This window comes from Cardiocondyla obscurior, linkage group LG04 (genome assembly GCF_019399895.1).
Source record: "Cardiocondyla obscurior isolate alpha-2009 linkage group LG04, Cobs3.1, whole genome shotgun sequence".
In the NCBI taxonomy this organism is placed as follows: domain Eukaryota; kingdom Metazoa; phylum Arthropoda; class Insecta; order Hymenoptera; family Formicidae; genus Cardiocondyla; species Cardiocondyla obscurior.
The window spans coordinates 687,492-704,488 of record NC_091867.1 but is presented as its reverse complement, the minus strand read 5'-3'; the positions used below and the strand labels follow the sequence as shown (position 1 = coordinate 704,488).

Genomic DNA, 16,997 nt, shown 5'->3' with positions numbered 1-16,997 from the left:
CCTATTTCTAATGATAATTTATCTTTACGCGATGCATATGCTTTTAATTCTTCCGGAAATTTTTTACGTTTGGGCCAACCGCGTTCAACCATACATTTAATAATTGCCAATGTTTTGTCATTTGCAGTGTAACGTGCTACCGTTTTATAGTCTAATCATGTGATTTGACTTTGAACCACATAATACAAATACGTATACTTATCAATTTCGGTTAACATATTGGTATCGTTTTCCTGATTAATTGGCATTCGTGTTAAAGTGTCTGCAACAATATTTTTGTTTGTCCGTATACATTGTATATCAAAATCGAAAGCAGATAAAAAATACGCCCAATTTTGCAATCTACTAGTTGCCATTTTCGGAATACCTTTTGTTGGGCCAAAAATTCTATGCAGAGATTTATTATCTGTACGTAAGATAAAATGTTTCCCAAATAAGTAATCGTAAAATCTAGTAATACCAAAAATAATTGCAGTAGCCTCTTTATCAATTTGAGAATATTCTTCCTGTGCTTTCGTTAAGCGTTTTGAGGCAAATGCCACAAGTTTTTCGCCGTCAGGATACGGTTGATTAAGATAAGCACAAATGGCCTTGCGGTAATGCGTCGCATGTTAAAATTACATCTTTCGTCGGATCGAAGTTAACAACTATTTGTTTAAGTTTCTCTTTTGCTACTTTAAATGCTTTTTCGCATTCGTCGGGCCATGTAAAAGTTTGTGCAGTATTGCATTCATATAACGGTTTCAATACTGCGGCTCTATTTTTAAACAACCGACAATAATAATTAATTTTACCTAAGATTAATTGTAATTCTTTTGCGTTTTGTGGAGCTTGCATTTCGGTAATTGCTTTGAATTTATTTTTGTCAATACTAATTGTATTACCTTTAATTTTGAATCCGAGATATTTAATTTCTTTTTTAAAGAACTTACATTTGTTAACGCGTACTTTTAATCCGCATTTCTTTAGTATTGAAAAAATTCGTTCCAAATTTTGTAAATGTTTTGTGTCGGACTTTCCCGTAATTACGATATCGTCTACTACAATTGCGACTCCCGGGATTCCTTTTAATATTTTTTCCATCTGGAGTTGAAAAATTCCCGGTCCTAAACTTATACCATACGCCATGTATTTATAACGGAATAACCCTCTATGCGTATTTATTGTTAACAAATGTTGCGATTCTCTACCGGCGTCTACCGGCATTTGGAGATAAGCCTCCTTTAAATCGATTTTCGAATATCGATCACCGCCTTGCAATTTTGCTATTGCATGATCAAAATTTGGAGCTGGATGTCGAACCGTTATTAATTGCAGGTTAAGTGTTACTTTGAAATCTGCGCAAATTCTCACATCTCCGACCGGTTTCAACACAGGCACGATCGGCGTAACCCATTCACTGGATTTAACCGGCACGATCGTTCCAACACTCTTAATCATGTATCTCCAAAAATTGGCGGTACATGTTTCATTTTTTTCCCTACGTACTTTTCGAGGTACAAGAACACTATCAAACTAGAAAGGACAATAGTATCGCGAAATTTGGAGGTACTATTGTCAAGAAAATTTATGCGGTACAAAATACTGCACAATTAGGAGATACATTCATACTAGCAATGAATCATTCCGCGAGACGAAATATTTTTCTCCCTTTTTGGCATAATTTTACCTCAGTATGCAATAATTACAAAATTAAACTGATCAAGCAAATGTTGTATACTGAGGTAAAATTATGCCAAAAAGGAAGAAAAATATTTCGTCTCGCGGAATGATTCACTGCTAGTGTGAATGTATATATTATATATCATATAATAAATATAAAAATATATTAAAAAGAAATAAGACCTATTAAAGTGACTACGGCTTTCGTCAAGAATCATATTTTACATTTTATTCAATGTTTGAATGACAAAGTAATTTTAACAACTTCTTTAAGATAGATCCATACGTTTTAAGACATCTTTAACTTTTTGAGATAAAAAATTTTTACCAAAATTATCCAAGGGAAATACGATTTTTTGTAAAATTGCAAGAATTGGGGCAAATGCTGCAGGATAAGTTAAATTCTTAATATAATAAACTCCCAGACACAATAGACAAGCTTCGGTCATGGAGCAATCGTTGTCGAGTATTACTTCTTCATCTAGCGAACATACAATTTTTTTAATGTTCTTTGCTGGATTAAATATTACATTTGGACCTAGTGTCTTTTGAGACAACTCTTTATCAGTCTGTGAAAAACAAAAATGTATTACTTGTAAAAAAATATTACTAAAGTAAATTAAATTTCCATATATATAGATTAAAATTTTTACTTACAGTACAGATGAAATTGTAAATACTACGAGAGTATTTTAAATCGTTTTCTAAATCTTTAATTGTTTTCTCCTGATTACCGTCCGTTTGAAAATATTTTTTAACGCTTGTGTCTATTTTATTTACAAGTGTCGAAATTGTTTGCTCAGTTCTAATTTCCAGTTCTATGCTGAGCTAAAAAATATATAAAAATATTATTTAAATATAAAATCTTTGTACATATAACTAAAACGTCATCATTGTATAATACTTACACCTTCCTGCACGAGAAAATAAGGCGGAAGTTGTGTACACTCAGTGCGTTCCGGTGCAGTTTTTTTAAGAAGAATTCGTAATCTCGAATATAGTGTTATATAATCCACAGTTTGGTGGAACGTATTTGATAAAAGCTGCAATAAAAAAAATAGTTTTTCTTCTGTAATGTATTGTATTATAAATGATAGAAATTATAATTACCGTTAGTTCCTTTTGAGCATCTTCTACAGTTAAATCCATTTCCTCTTCATTAACAATCTCATTGTCAGTTATGTTAGATGTATTTTGTAATTTGGAATTAACCTTTTTATCTCTGTTAATTTTTTGTTTTAGTCTTAAACTAACACGACGAATAAATGTGCTCTGTAAAATAAAATATTTAGTTTGTGAAAATTGAGCCTACCTGCATTAATTTCATTAACATTTTACTGTTATATATATATATATATATATATATATATATATATATATATATATATATATATATATATATATGTACATACGTAAAAAATATTATAAAATAGTATTGAGTAAAAATATTTATATTAACATACCCAGATTTGTGTATTCTTCATTTTCTTAGAACGAGTAGACGGAGTGTCCCATAACATTTGAGGATATTTCTTTGCCAATGTTATTCCAAGCATTCTATACATTTTTTTATTATAGACATCCAACTTTTGATCAGGTGGCAATTTCAACACATTATTTTCTCTAAAAAATATAATTTTAAATTAAAAAATAGTGAAAATGTATATAAACAGGAACATAAAACAAAAAAAAAATTAGCAAAAAAGCAAAATCCATACCTTATGTAATGAACCAATTCGCTTTTCATTTGATAAGACAAATCGTGCTGTTCTTGATTGGTGTTAACGTTACCAAGAAGCAGAGGTTGCACCATATTTGAAAAGTTTGGCAGTGGAAAATTGTATTCATCTTCTTTAGCATTCAATAACTACATTATGTACATATATATACATAAGTGAAACAATTAGATTAAATTGTAAGTAACGAAAAATAATCTAATAAAAAAAAATAATTAAATATATACATTATATTACAAAATATATACATATAACATGTCATCCCATATCACACATAATTTTATTCATATAAAATTTCTGCATTTCTAATGTGTTTAAAAATTATATACGTTTCGTTATCTATTTTATACTTAAATAGTGGCCATGGAGACAATAATTGTTTTGAGTAAACTATTACGGAAGAATTATTTTCTTTCAATTTAAATGCATTCATATATTTCACATAAAAGGTCAAAACACATGGGAAGCATACAAAGAAAATCTTTTCGTCATACTCCAAAATATTGATAACATTTCCTACGTAGAAAGTATTACACAGTTCAAAAACAATTATATCTCCACGGCGAAATCGTACTTCATCCAATGTTACACTTTCAATAATAGATGCCATTACGTTGTCATTTTCGTTATGTAAACTATTAGAACAACCCGTTTTGCGTAATACATTGCATGATAAAGGGAATGTTTCACCACTACGATTACCACTTTTGAAGGATATTTTCATGTGTTTACTTGAAGCATCCCACATATTAAAAGACTGGTTCATTTGTAAAAATTCAGCAACAGAAAACGAAAGATTCTTGAAATTGAAAAATTTTTTAGCTTTCGACACAGCGTTTTTACTTTCTAAGCGAAAAGTTCAATGATGCCGAAGTGGACCATGTAACTTTATTTGCTCGACCAAATGAATAAGCATATGAAGCTTAGGAGATATATTTTCACCACCGTAACACTCTACAAATTTTTCATGATGTTGCGAAACAATTTCTTCCAAATATATAACTGTGGATGCTTCAAGAACGGGTGAAATTACAATTTGAACTATTTGACACAAAAGAATAAGGCAATCTAAATATCCGGAAAGAATAGTTTTATGGTTAGATATAAGAGGATATAAAATAAACGGTAAATGTAATATGAAATTCATACATGAACTGGCTGAAGCCGTATATTGTAAATCTATTGGAAAAGGGTTTGGATACAAGCTAGTATCTACAGAATAATGAAATTTTAAGTTAATCAAGCAATTATTCAAACGTTTTCTAGTAAATAAATGTTTCTTACGAATACATTCTTTTAAAAATAAAGTTATTTCGCGATTGCAAACACCTTCAAATAAAATATGCATAGGATCATAAAGCAAATCTTTCATTAATAAAAAAAATGGCACTCGATCAACTAAAAATGAGTCTGATTTCATTTGATATTGATTTTGTAATTGCAGTTTCTCAAGATCCGTTTTGCAATTTTTAAACTGCTTATTAAATTCAATAATTTCTTCTTCAGAGCGTAATTTACACTGCGCGTGCGAGAAAAGAAATGGAAAGTTAGAGGTCTCAGCTTTGCATGTGCGACATGGCATTTTGACATACTTAGAAAAGCTTTGTTTAAAACCTGCAATATTATGACAAGCCAATGCGTCCCCTGTATAAACAAGTAAACTTGCATAAAATGTCTCTTCCCCATGTTTTGTCCGTATAGTAAAACCACGTTCACTAGAAAGTTCATTTAAAGTTGACAGAAAATCAGAGAGTAACTTTTCTTTTGCTGCATTAGATTTTAAATGACTACTCTGTCCAACTGCAAGCAAATGGATATGAAATAATTTAGATCTTAAATGAACAGGTATATTTAGAAATATTAAATAAAAAAAGCATAATTTTCCTCTATTATGCTTTTTCATGCCAAGTGGATTAGTAAGTTCCACTTCATCATTATATAACATTAAATACAAAGTATTATTTAATTGTTTACGGACAAATGGATGCTTCTCGAATCTAATGCCATCACAAAAATCCATCAGAATTCCATCAGGACTTGATGATTTATATGGTTTGCAAAACCATTCTGCAATTTTATCATTCTGAAGAAGAAACTCTAAGAGTTTCTGAAATGGTACAAAATAAGCAGTGTTCGATGATTCAAGAGCAATCGACTTAGGAGGAAGGTATAAGCCATTATTTTCGTATACTTGTTTACGTTTTTTATCAGATATGAAGTTAGTAATATTAATATCTAATCCCTTACTTTGTACTATTACTTGAAAGTGTTTTACGACATCATCAATAAGACACTTTGTTGCTCTATGTTTACCCTCTAGTTCCCGACATAGATTACTTAAAAGTTGTTCATCATTATTAAAAACATTATACTCACTGATATTACTGCGCGTGTCACTTTCATTGATATACTCATCATTATTGAAATTACTAAGATTAAATTCATTAGACATAATCTCATTAAAAGAAATTGATTTACTAACAAATGAGCAATTGACGCAATGTCGAGTATAACGAGCAAAATTAAAACACATATCATTACATTTAGTACAAATTAATGTACCTTTTTTTTTATGAATATTTTGATAATGATATTTAAATGTTGCTAATCTTATTGTTATAAAGTTACATTCTTTGCAAAAATGTATAACTTTAGAGTCATTTAACTTTACCTGCTCGTTATTTGGCAATGCAGGTTGCGATCCGTTTAATGCATTATTTGTTACAAGTGACGTTTCTTCAGAATTTTGAATTGTGGACTCTGTTTCTGTCATACACTCAGAAGTACTGTTCTTATTTTCAATATTCGGATAGTCAGTTAAAACTGATCCCGACGTAGACGGTCCTGGCATCACACTGTTGTCCCACTGGGAAATTTCAGGTGCACTGGTGCAAGCATTCGACATATCCAGATATATTTTACCGTTGTTATTTTCATAAACAATATTAGTTAACGGTAATACATTTGACGCAGTATTATCAGGAGGTTTAACAAAATCAAAAGATCCTGTTGTTTCAAATGTAGGTGCTGAAAATTATAACGCATAAGTAGAGAGAAAGAGAGAGGAAGAGCGCGCGGAGAGAGCGAGCAGAGAGACAGAGAGAGAGAGAGAGAGAAATTCATGGGATGTTCAAACTTACCTGCATTATTTATCGTACTTCTTTCATTCTTATTTAAATGTACATGTTTCATCGGTGAATGACCGCAGTACAAACATAATAAATAAGATTCCGGCGTAGATCCGTTACATTTACGAATGTACTCGGTACATTCGCAATGAGTATCATTACACATGCCACGTTGCACACCGCGGATATCGATGTTGGTTAGAACCGATTTATCCATTATATGTATATGGATAACAAAAAACTTTTATCACATGCGTTATTATATAAGCAACTGCTCTCGACAGACAGGCTGCAAGCGTGCAGCATATAAAACAATCGCGTTACGCGAATTAAGACGCGCTTGTTCTGTCGTCTTGGCGATACATTTTCCGTCTTGGCGATATTATTTTAAATTTGGCGGTACACGTATGGCGATACGTACCTCCAATGTAATGTATCGCGAAATATTCGAGAAAATATGTACCTCCGAAAAAAAGTACCGCGAGTTTTTAAAGAAAGTACCTCCAAATATCATTATATGTATAATGTATCTCGTGCATCTCGTACCTCGTGCTAATGTATCGCGAAAAGTATCTCGTATCATCGTGTACCTCGAAATTTTTTAGTACCTCCAAAAATATTTGAATTTGTACCTCGAATTTGGCGGTACTAGGCGATACATGATTAACAGTGTACGGTTAGAAAACTGTGGAGAGAGAACTCATCGGCGTGGAGACATAAAGAGAAAAAAAGAGAGGAAGTGAATCAATCGTATTCACAATCCTTCGTCTCTACGCCAGTGAGATTTCCCCTCCCCGCGCTCCTCTTGCCGTAGATCCTTCTTCTCCCGTCCCCCGCCCCGCTCATTGCCCTAAGGATTAGAATACGTATTTATTCCCTACTTGCTTGTAACCGCTCTTTAATTTAAAAAATTAATTTACATCAAATGTATTTCTGTTGTTTCGATAAAAAATGTTTAGTATTTGGCACTGTTACCCTAATTTTTTCTGGAAAATATTAAAAAAAATTTTTTTGTTAATGCAATGTTCGGGATTTGATGGGCTTGCTCAAAGGGGCCGCGCTCTCTATTTCGCATTACGCGTGGTTATCATTGTGCCCGCCTATTGTCACGATGGCATTACGTCTCAAACCCGTAAATTTGCTTATCAGCTGCGCCATGTGCGGCGCTTGCCGGCTCGATTCCTTTTCTTTGTTCCGTACGTCCTAGCGATCACACGATGTTTTTGGTAGCTCATGGTTTTGTTCGTAATTGTGTTAAAGTAAAGTGATCATAGATCAATCGGTACCGCTCAGTAAAGGAGTTCCGTGAACTTTGCTCAACTAATTGAGAAACGGTCCGCTCACATACGGATCAAACTTACAGTGGGCTCACGCCTATCACAAGTTTCCGCTCGCTCACCACGTGCTCAAGACGTTCCGGAACGTGCGCTCACTATACGGATATGACAAAGCTCATCGCCTCGCTCATTGTCTTTTCTCGGGTTCGCTCACCGCGCATTTTGTAATTACGGTCAGCTTATTTATCGTCGTCTCAGTTTGTCACGTGTAATCAATCGCCTCGTTGGTACACGGCAAATTCTTGCCATTGAAGTTGACTCAAGCCTCTCGTGGAGATACCGCGTTGTCCCGTCCATCCGGGACTTAAATTCACACGTAATCTGTTAAATGCAGTTAAATAGAAGTGTTCTTATAATGAAACTTTTAAATATATTATTATTCAATATTTCAAATAATTTCCGAGATATATAAAAAAAATTAAATGCCTTTTTCACTTTAAGGATTGGTTTTACCTTAAAATTGAATATGTGCCGCTTCGCGATGTTCCCTTGTTAGGTGTTTTGCTTCTCGTGACTTACTCTGTATCACATTAAAAGTTTTATGTTTAATTATAATATTAGAATTATTAAATCAAATATAAAGAAAGATAATAATTAATAGTTTAAAAAAATTTGCAGATAAAAATTAATTAATAAAAGAAAATTTTATCGTATAAATTTAAACAGTAGGTGCGAGTAAAAGAAAACTTTCACTTTTCACTTATTTCAACAATGTATGTTAGAAGATCATTAATGTTTCAATAATGTCGGAAGCAGCTGCTATACAATATTACGTTTTCCATTTCTCGTTCTAAATATGGAATAAATTATTACCGTTTACGCCACTTAATGGTAGAAGAAAACTTAATACCGCACAGCTATTTTGTACTTTCTCAACCGACATTTTAGCACAAAATAGTAACTTAACTTAACTTTCCACAATATAAGCGAACTTATTTTATGCCAGAGATAACTGCGGCATATATCTTTTTTTTCTTACTTTCAACCAATTCATATTTTATGAGAATATGAAGAATACGAATTACGATAATATCTTGCGTGAAAAAAATTTTCAAGTGCAGCTTTTAAATTAGACTTGGCATTTTAATTCTACCATTTTACTGCACGTTCTTCGAATTGTAGATTGTTCAACAACGCGAGAAACAATTCTCAAGTAATAATATAAGCCATATATTTTTACGCACTTGCGTACGTAATTTAAATAAAAGCATGCAGGGAAAAGTAACGTTAAAAAAGGCGGTTGCTGTTGTAAAGTTGAGTTTGTTCGTTATATGGTTTTGGCCGCTATCGCAAAATGCCAGCAAACGCAAAATGCTGAGCATGAAACTGTATCAGTACGTCTGTATATTACTCACTATAGCCGTACTAGCATCAATGATATTTGCTCTTGTTAAGAACCATAATGACCTCGATCTTGCTATAAAATCATCGCTGGGCCTGTTTCCTTGTAGCCATGTTATTGGTAACATACTATGTCATCTAGTTATTTATAAACGATTACAAGTAATTAATGCAGATACAATTTATGAGTAATAAAACGAGATGATCCTAGATTACACTATGCATAGTTTAAAACGGATATCACCAATCAAATTATTTCGTTAGATATAATTAAGATAAATTTATGTAATCTAATTGGTGATCCATTTTACACTGTGTGCAATTGGAATAAAGGTACGGTCATATGAAGTTAGAACAGTGAAACAGAACTAAAACGAAATTGTTCATGCTAATTAATCACGCAGAGTGTGAATTTTTACTTAAGTTGTATTTGATTTCAAGAGATTATACTTTAGTAGCATTTAGCAAACAAAAACAACGAAAGCGGAGTGAACAGATATCGGACCGCTCACCTTAGAATAATTTCAACATACAATGTTCGGTACGAACTTAGAAAACCTTACTTTTAGATAAACCAATATCGCACGCAAAAAAAAACAAAATTTAACTGCAGTAAATATGCGCAGCACTTTAAAGAGATCCTAAAGTTAAGTAAATTACTAACCAAATTTTGTAAACACATTTCTTTGACAATATTTAACAAACTTACATAATATATACCATGTTTAAAACATACACACTATCACAGTCTGCAGACTGAGTTTAAGCTAAAAATAAAAATATTTTTTAATTTTCGACAAGTTATCATCTCATAAAACTATTAGTTATGATGCATTCAAAGGTAAGTTTATAACCTTAGAAAACAAAAAATTTTTTTAAAGTTTTTTGTAACGCATTCAGACGAAAAAGCTGTTATTGATTTTTTAGGGTACAGATGTCAAGAATTACGTACAAAAATTAGATACAACGTTTTTAACTAAATGGCATTGTCAATTTGAAAAAGACAAATTCCTTATGAGTAACATAAATAGAATTTGTTTATAGCTTTCGCTTGAACCCACAATTTTAATTTTTCTCCTTACGATAAATAACTGCAAGTTTGTTGTTCACTCCAGAATCCTTTTAAGAGAATACTGAACAATAATAATATTTCCTATAAGAGAGTTGTACGTTATTAAGCAGTTCTAATTGGTTAGCATTGTCTTAACTTTTATAAATTACAAAATTGATCCGAACAATTTCGTTTTAATTCCGATCTGCTATTTGTAATTTTATGTGACTGTATTTTCATTCGATAAAACAAACGTTTCTTTCGTGCGTTATTATACGTTATTAGACAAAATAGTACAACATTTTACTAAATTGTAGTGCGTTACCCTTGAAATGGAAAAATTTTGTGAACTAATGAAACCACATGAAGAAATAATTGTTCAGCAAGAGTATGTTGATAAATATTCCAACTTTTATGGTTTCTGTATAAGTTTATTCTATTTGAGCCTGTTTGGACTTTTTGCGGGCCCTATTGTACTGGACGAACCGCTTCCGGCACCTGCCGACTTTCCATTCGATGTGTCTCATCAGCCGTTAAGGAGTATTACGTATATACATCAAATTGTGGTTGGCTTGTTCATAGCTGCGCATTTGTGTGTGAATTCTTTTATGGCGCTTTTGCTCTGGCTGGCATCAGCAAGATTTAAATTGCTGAGTGAAGAACTACGAACAATTACAAGTATCTATGATTTCGTGAAGTGCATCAAAAAACATCAACAATTACTTGAGTACGGCAATGTTTTACAACGCTTATATATATGTAATAAATATTTCAGTTGTTATTTCATGTATCTTTTACTATTTTAGATATTAATTTATGTAAAAAATACATTTTTTTTAATGCGATTTTAGGTATGCAGGAGAAGTAGCTCTTACAGTTCGTCCTTTTGCATTGGTAACTGTATTTTTCAGTACTGTGTCGTTGATAGTATTTGGTCTTATTTTTATTACAGTAAGTATAATTTCACATTTATTACAGTAAGTATAATTTCACATAGTTATTACATTGATTATTATATTGATGTGAGTGAACTTTAAATACGTACAGTGTAAAACGGACACCGCAAATTAGATTATATAGATTTATCCTAATTGTACTGTCATAATATATCTTTCCTTTGTTACTCCTGACGGAAAGTCGAAAAGAAATTGCGATCAAAAAGAGCGCGGATCTATCAATTTGCGTTCGTTTGTGTAACACAAAAGGTAGCGGTAAGAATAAATGGTGAGTCTTGCGAGTCGCAGTGAGTGAAGATACGGTGTACAGTCATGGTCAGAAAGGTTGCAACATTTGAAGTTAGAAACACGAATTTATAACAGAGAATGCGAACCGCTACATTCTTTCATGTGTAATACATAGGTATAAACATATCTATGTATTGCACATGAATGAACGTAACGATTCACATTCTGTTTCTTTATGCGTGTTCTTAAAATCATTAAAATTGAAAGGTGTTGCAATCTTTCTGACTACGACTGTACTAAATCTCAAGAGATTGGGCACCAGGCTAGAGGACCCTGCCATGCCGATCTTGAATCGAAATTTACGCTAAAAGTCCGTTAGGAAACATTAAGTGCCGCCTTTACCGCGTGCGAGCGCTAGTTCACCCGAGAGGAACGAAGTTAGACAGGGAGAACTCGTTGACAAGAGAATCGTTATTCCGTGATATATCACCATACAAAATTAACAATAACAAAATAATACGCTTTATTATTCAACTAAATGTGAACAAAAAATTATCTGTAGAAAAGAAGATGGACCGACGCTCATGGGTCCGTAACTTATACACAAAAATGCAAGCAATATGATACAATTCTTGAATTAGACAGCTATTTACAACATTGAAAAAACACGAAAAACTTTATAACAAGCGAGGCCCCTTTTTTATGCAAACCGTTCTTTAACGTTTTTGTGTTCTAGTCACGCGGTGACTAAATACGTGGCAAGTCTGAGCAAAAAATACTGCGAAAATGTCGCCCGTTGTCCTAATTCTTTGGTCGCAAAATATCTCCAATCGGCCATCGTCGAAGGTTTTCCGTGCGCATACACGAATGCGATCCTCAGAGATCTAGACACTTTATTACAACAAATCATGTCAAGTATTTGCAAGTGTCAGACCGTCAAATTCGAACCACACCAAATAAATTGCGAGTAGATTCCAAATTGCGGAATCACCGTTGACCTTGAGAGTCCCGAATGGCCCCGCGACAACATGGTCCGGCAACGTTCAATCGCATGTCTGCTTTCTCGAGATATGGAAGGCTTTACACAATTTAATCGAAGATGTGCATGGTCTACCTCACTGAAAACTAATTGTCTTCTAGCTGCTGTCGACTTCGTCATTGCTCTCGTTCTCACACTGCAGTTTGCTCGTTTTGATTCTCTCTCGCCATTTTTTTTTTTTTTAGTTGTTGCTGTCGATTCACACCGGAAGTCGTTTTGCACGGAAGAAAACGAGGATCGCGATCGATTTCGGCAGAAGGCCTGGCTTTTCCTCACTCCACATGGGATTTTGCGTATTTTACACGAGTGATGTCACGGCTTGTTTTTTTTTTTGAACACCGTTGTCCTCGTGAAAAATTTTCAGTAACTAATTGATTGGCGCTTTTATTGCGCGCCAATCGCGAGTTTGACGCAACTTTCGAATTTAGCCGCGTCGCTCCCGTGCGGCTGGCAGCTTTCTATGCGGGATTACTCTGTTGTTTCTGCTTTTCCCGGTGACCTATCAGGCGGATGGTCTCCTGTTCTGAACACCCCCGACTGCCATTACTCGTCTTTTTTCCGGATCAAGTTGCACGCGCGGCCCCAGGTAATTATGTTCTCTTCTTAAAGCTGTCGGTACTTTCGCCCGATCGCTTCTCTATTCTGTCTTTTCTCGGTTTTCTCTGGTCCATGTCAACGGTCCCTTTCTGGATGCCTGCTGTCTTGATGAATAGCTCCCGCAAGACGTGATATAAAACAAAATATGACTCCCAGTAAACAAACAAAAAATTAAATTAAATAAAAAATTTTAAAAAATCCACGGACCCTCCGGAGATTTTCTACCCACTCTTAATTTTCGGAGGTTTGTCAAGCGTGCCGCTATATCACAGTACTTATTTAGCGTTCCACTACGCGGAAAGCAAGAACCGCGCATTTCAGTGAAGACAAACGGCGAAGACGAGGAGTCGGGTCGCCGAAAGAAATAAAGAAACAGTATATTAAATAAATCCGTATAATGAAACACCAAATTAAGAGTTACAAAATTAAAGTACTAAACGAGTTTTGATATAATGCAAATAATAAATCGTAAAGGCTTCCTCAACGCGAGCGAGAAACTGAACAGGCAACTACTGGCGTGCTTGATGATCGCTCGATGCTAATGAGACATCAGGTTTTTTGTCTTCTTATCTTTCTTTGTTCCGATATCTCCAGAAATTAGTCATTCCTACATCAGCAGGGTAGAAATCTAGGGTGATGCAAGCTTTCTAGAAGGTTCTGTTTTTAGGCCAGAGCTGTTACTAGGAAATGATGAGACCGAATCAAAAGTCCGGGCGACGAACTAGGATCTGTTTGCGGCGCCGACTGGTTGGTAAGACGGTTGCTGTCGGCATCTGTTGGGGTTCGGAGGAATCGGCGTCCACACCTATACTATAACTAAGCAATCGAATTGGTGGTATCTGTTTTACACTGTGCGCATTTAAAACTTCCAATATATTTTGTTGATTATACAAGATGTTATAAAAATACCACAACTGTAGAGTAACTCGAAAAATATGAGTCTCTCGTTAACGTTCACAATCTTTTACGCAAAATTTCTCCTTAATAGATAAATTTTTTTAGTTATTTGTATTTTTTGTCTAAAACAAGTGTTTGATTTTCGTAAGATCTTTAGATGTCAAATTTGGTGATGTTCAAGATTATATCTAAATGTAAAATATTCCGTTTTTTTCATTTCTGAAAGTAAAAGTATAGCAAAAATCCTATTACAAAAAATAACTTAACTTTGAAATAACTTTGTAGATCATTGTCCAGATCAAATTTAAAGTCACTATCAAATTGCCAAGAAAAAACATAATAACTCAGTACTTAGATTTTTTGTACAACTTATATTTTTAGAGTTATTCTGCTGTTCCGGTCCTTTTATAACATATAATAAAATTAACAAAATATATAAAGTATACCAGATATAATGCAAATACAGGGTGTTTCGAATCAATAAACTTTCCTGAAAAAGGTAGCTAGATTTCATGTAGGTAAGTTGAAAAGTCTAATACCATTTTACAATTTTTGCGATAATAGGCGAGATATGGACTTGTTAAATGGTAATATTTTATTATCGATTTCGGGTGGAACATCAGTACCTTTCCCACCATGCGACAATTTTGACACATCGATTGGGCTATAAGCGAGGCCTTAGTGTACGCGAGCGATGCGAGAAGATAATGCGCGAGCGACGTGAGGCAACTATGTACGCGAACGACACGAGGCGACGATGTACGTGAGCGAAGTGAAATGACTACTCGCGAACACGAGAACAACTTCCAATTTCTCGTGTAATTATTTTACATTTTTACGGTAGAAACGCTATCGTTTCCACACTACCTTCTGAGATAGATATGTTGCACCCGAGCGGTGCACGGGGTCCGTCCTCCGAATATTACACTTTTCAGTGTAGTCGGTGTACGGTGGAGTGAATAAATATATACTTAGTTGTACAAAGTATAGTAATGGATTTATTTCTCCTTAATGTTTCGGTGATGGAGTTACGAGTCGCTACCTCGAACTCCCGAACTGACTTGCACGAGCTTCGGAGCTCGTGCATTATATATTATTATTTTTGGTCTTGTCAGCGAAATAGCAGAAGGAAGTGGCCGCGTGCCCTACTGCCTTCTGCTGATAGCGCGTGATGTCGAAAGGCTGACAAGACGGATTCTTGAGCTCAGCAGATTCCAACAGTTTGGTAATCTGCTGAGTTGTGTTTAAAAATGTGTCGCGCTTGGTGGTCAATGACCAGCGTGCGCTGTCGGGTTACAACAGATAGCTCAGCGCGTTTCTTTTAAGTGGTATCCCCAGTAGTCCTAATCCTAAAGTCCTAATCGACTTGGAAAGTTCAACGCAATAATTGTTTGAAGTGCATCCCTTGTATTTGTCGGCACAGTTCTGCTCTTCGTACAATTTGTTGCATTGCTTTTTCCATCATGCCACGCGTAATCGTATGGAAGGCCGTTTTAATTGCATCGCGGACCTCCTCAACTGTACAATCATGCACATTTTCTATTTTTGCCTTAATATGACCACAAACAAAATAATCCAACATGTTTATGTCCGGGAAACGTGTCTGCCACGCAATTGGCTCTTCTCGCCTCATCCATCTGTCCGGGAAATTATTATCTAAAACATTTCGCGCGCGGCGGGAAAAATGAGGTAGAGCGCCATCTTGCTGGAAAATCATGTTGTGTCGTAATGAAAAAAGAATGTCCTCTAGAAGGGTAATAAATTTTCTAAAAAAATCAACGTATATTTCGCCACTAATGCGTGAAAAGAGAAAGGACGGCCCAATCTGAAACATGCCAATAAAAATTTATTAATTTTATATGGATATTTATGAAACGAATTTTTACTTATTAAAAATACTTACAATTACTTCCTATTATTTCTGCCTATACATTAACATTTCTAATGAATTTGGAAGGCGCCATGGCGAATGGCCCGCGGGTTTTCGTGGTCCCACAATATAAAATTCTTAGAGTTAAATACTTCGTTTAGGGTAAGGGTGCTTGATTCCGTCCATAAAATTTTTCCTAGAAACAACTCGTTTTGCCGGTATTGTGCAAGAAACCTTCCATACGATCACGCTTGATATGGCGGAAAAAGCAACGTAACAAATTGTTCAAAGAGCCGAACTGTGCCAACAAGCACAAGGGAGGCATTTGGAATAATTATTGCGTTAAACTTTTCAAGTGGATTTGGCCTACTGGGAATACCACTTTAGAAAAAAATGCACTGAGCTATCTACCTCAGAGGTTAGTGTAGAAACGATAGCGTTTCTACCGTAAAAATGTAAAATTATTACATGAGAAGTTGTTCTCGTTCGCGAGTAGTTATTTCACTTCGCTCACGTATATCGTAACCTCGTGTCGTTCGCGTACATAGTCGCCTCGCGTCGCTCTCGCGTCGTCTCCTCGCCTCGCTCGCGTGCACTGAAGCCTCGCCTATAGCCCAATCGATGTGTCAAAATTATCGCGTTGTGAAAGAGACACCGAAATCGAAAATAAAATATTACATTTTAACAAATCCATATCTCGCTTATTATCGCGAAAATTATAAAATGGAATTGGACTTTTCGACTTACCTACATGAGATTTAGCTAACCTTTTTGGGAAAGTCGATTGATCCGAAACACCCTGTATGTTTAAGGCCTTATTTTATATTGCAGAATAAGAAACTTTCATATCAACATATGTTCGGAAATGCCTTTTCTTTAAACTAGAGCTCCCCAAGTTTATCAAGAAAGAAACAAATTTTTAACTCACTGTCTAAAATACAACTTTAAATTCTACAAAAATTAATACATTTACATATTTAAATATGCTCTTTTAACTCTTCCAAAAAAATTTGTAAAGTGTTTTCAAGGGAAGAATTACTGATAGAGAATTCGTTACGATGTTTTATGCCCCTGGTCGAAAGGGCAGCGCGGTACCGGCAAAAAGCCTCGAGTCAACCCGATGACCGGAATGGGCCACGTGCCACCGGGATGATT

At 34.6% G+C, this 16,997-nt stretch overlaps 2 protein-coding genes across 2 annotated transcripts in view; one reads left to right on the top strand and one right to left on the bottom strand.

Annotated features, from left to right (window-relative positions):
* Nucleotides 1–2,325: 2,325 nt before the first annotated feature.
* On the bottom strand, nt 2,326–5,933 carry LOC139101652 (uncharacterized). The gene is made up of 2 exons (XM_070654973.1): nt 3,126–5,933; nt 2,326–2,934 (listed from the first exon to the last, which is right to left on the bottom strand). Exon 1 carries the CDS (start codon nt 5,929–5,931, stop codon nt 4,258–4,260), a length of 1,674 nt encoding a protein of 557 aa, XP_070511074.1. The 5' UTR covers nt 5,932–5,933; the 3' UTR covers nt 2,326–2,934; nt 3,126–4,257.
* A 1,489-nt stretch (nt 5,934–7,422) lies between these two features.
* The window catches only part of LOC139102148 (odorant receptor 49b-like), a 57,849-nt gene continuing 48,274 nt past the window's right edge, over nt 7,423–16,997 (top strand). The window contains exons 1-3 of the mRNA XM_070655862.1: nt 7,423–9,366; nt 10,573–10,982; nt 11,107–11,206. Coding sequence (XP_070511963.1) covers nt 9,073–9,366; nt 10,573–10,982; nt 11,107–11,206 — 804 coding nt within the window. The 5' untranslated portion in view covers nt 7,423–9,072. The remainder of the gene's footprint in view (nt 9,367–10,572; nt 10,983–11,106; nt 11,207–16,997) is intronic.

Coding starts and splice junctions, on each gene's coding strand:
- LOC139101652 (XM_070654973.1), bottom strand. CDS start 5,931: ATGTGTTTTAATTTTGCTCGTTATACTCGACATTGCGTCAATTGCTCA.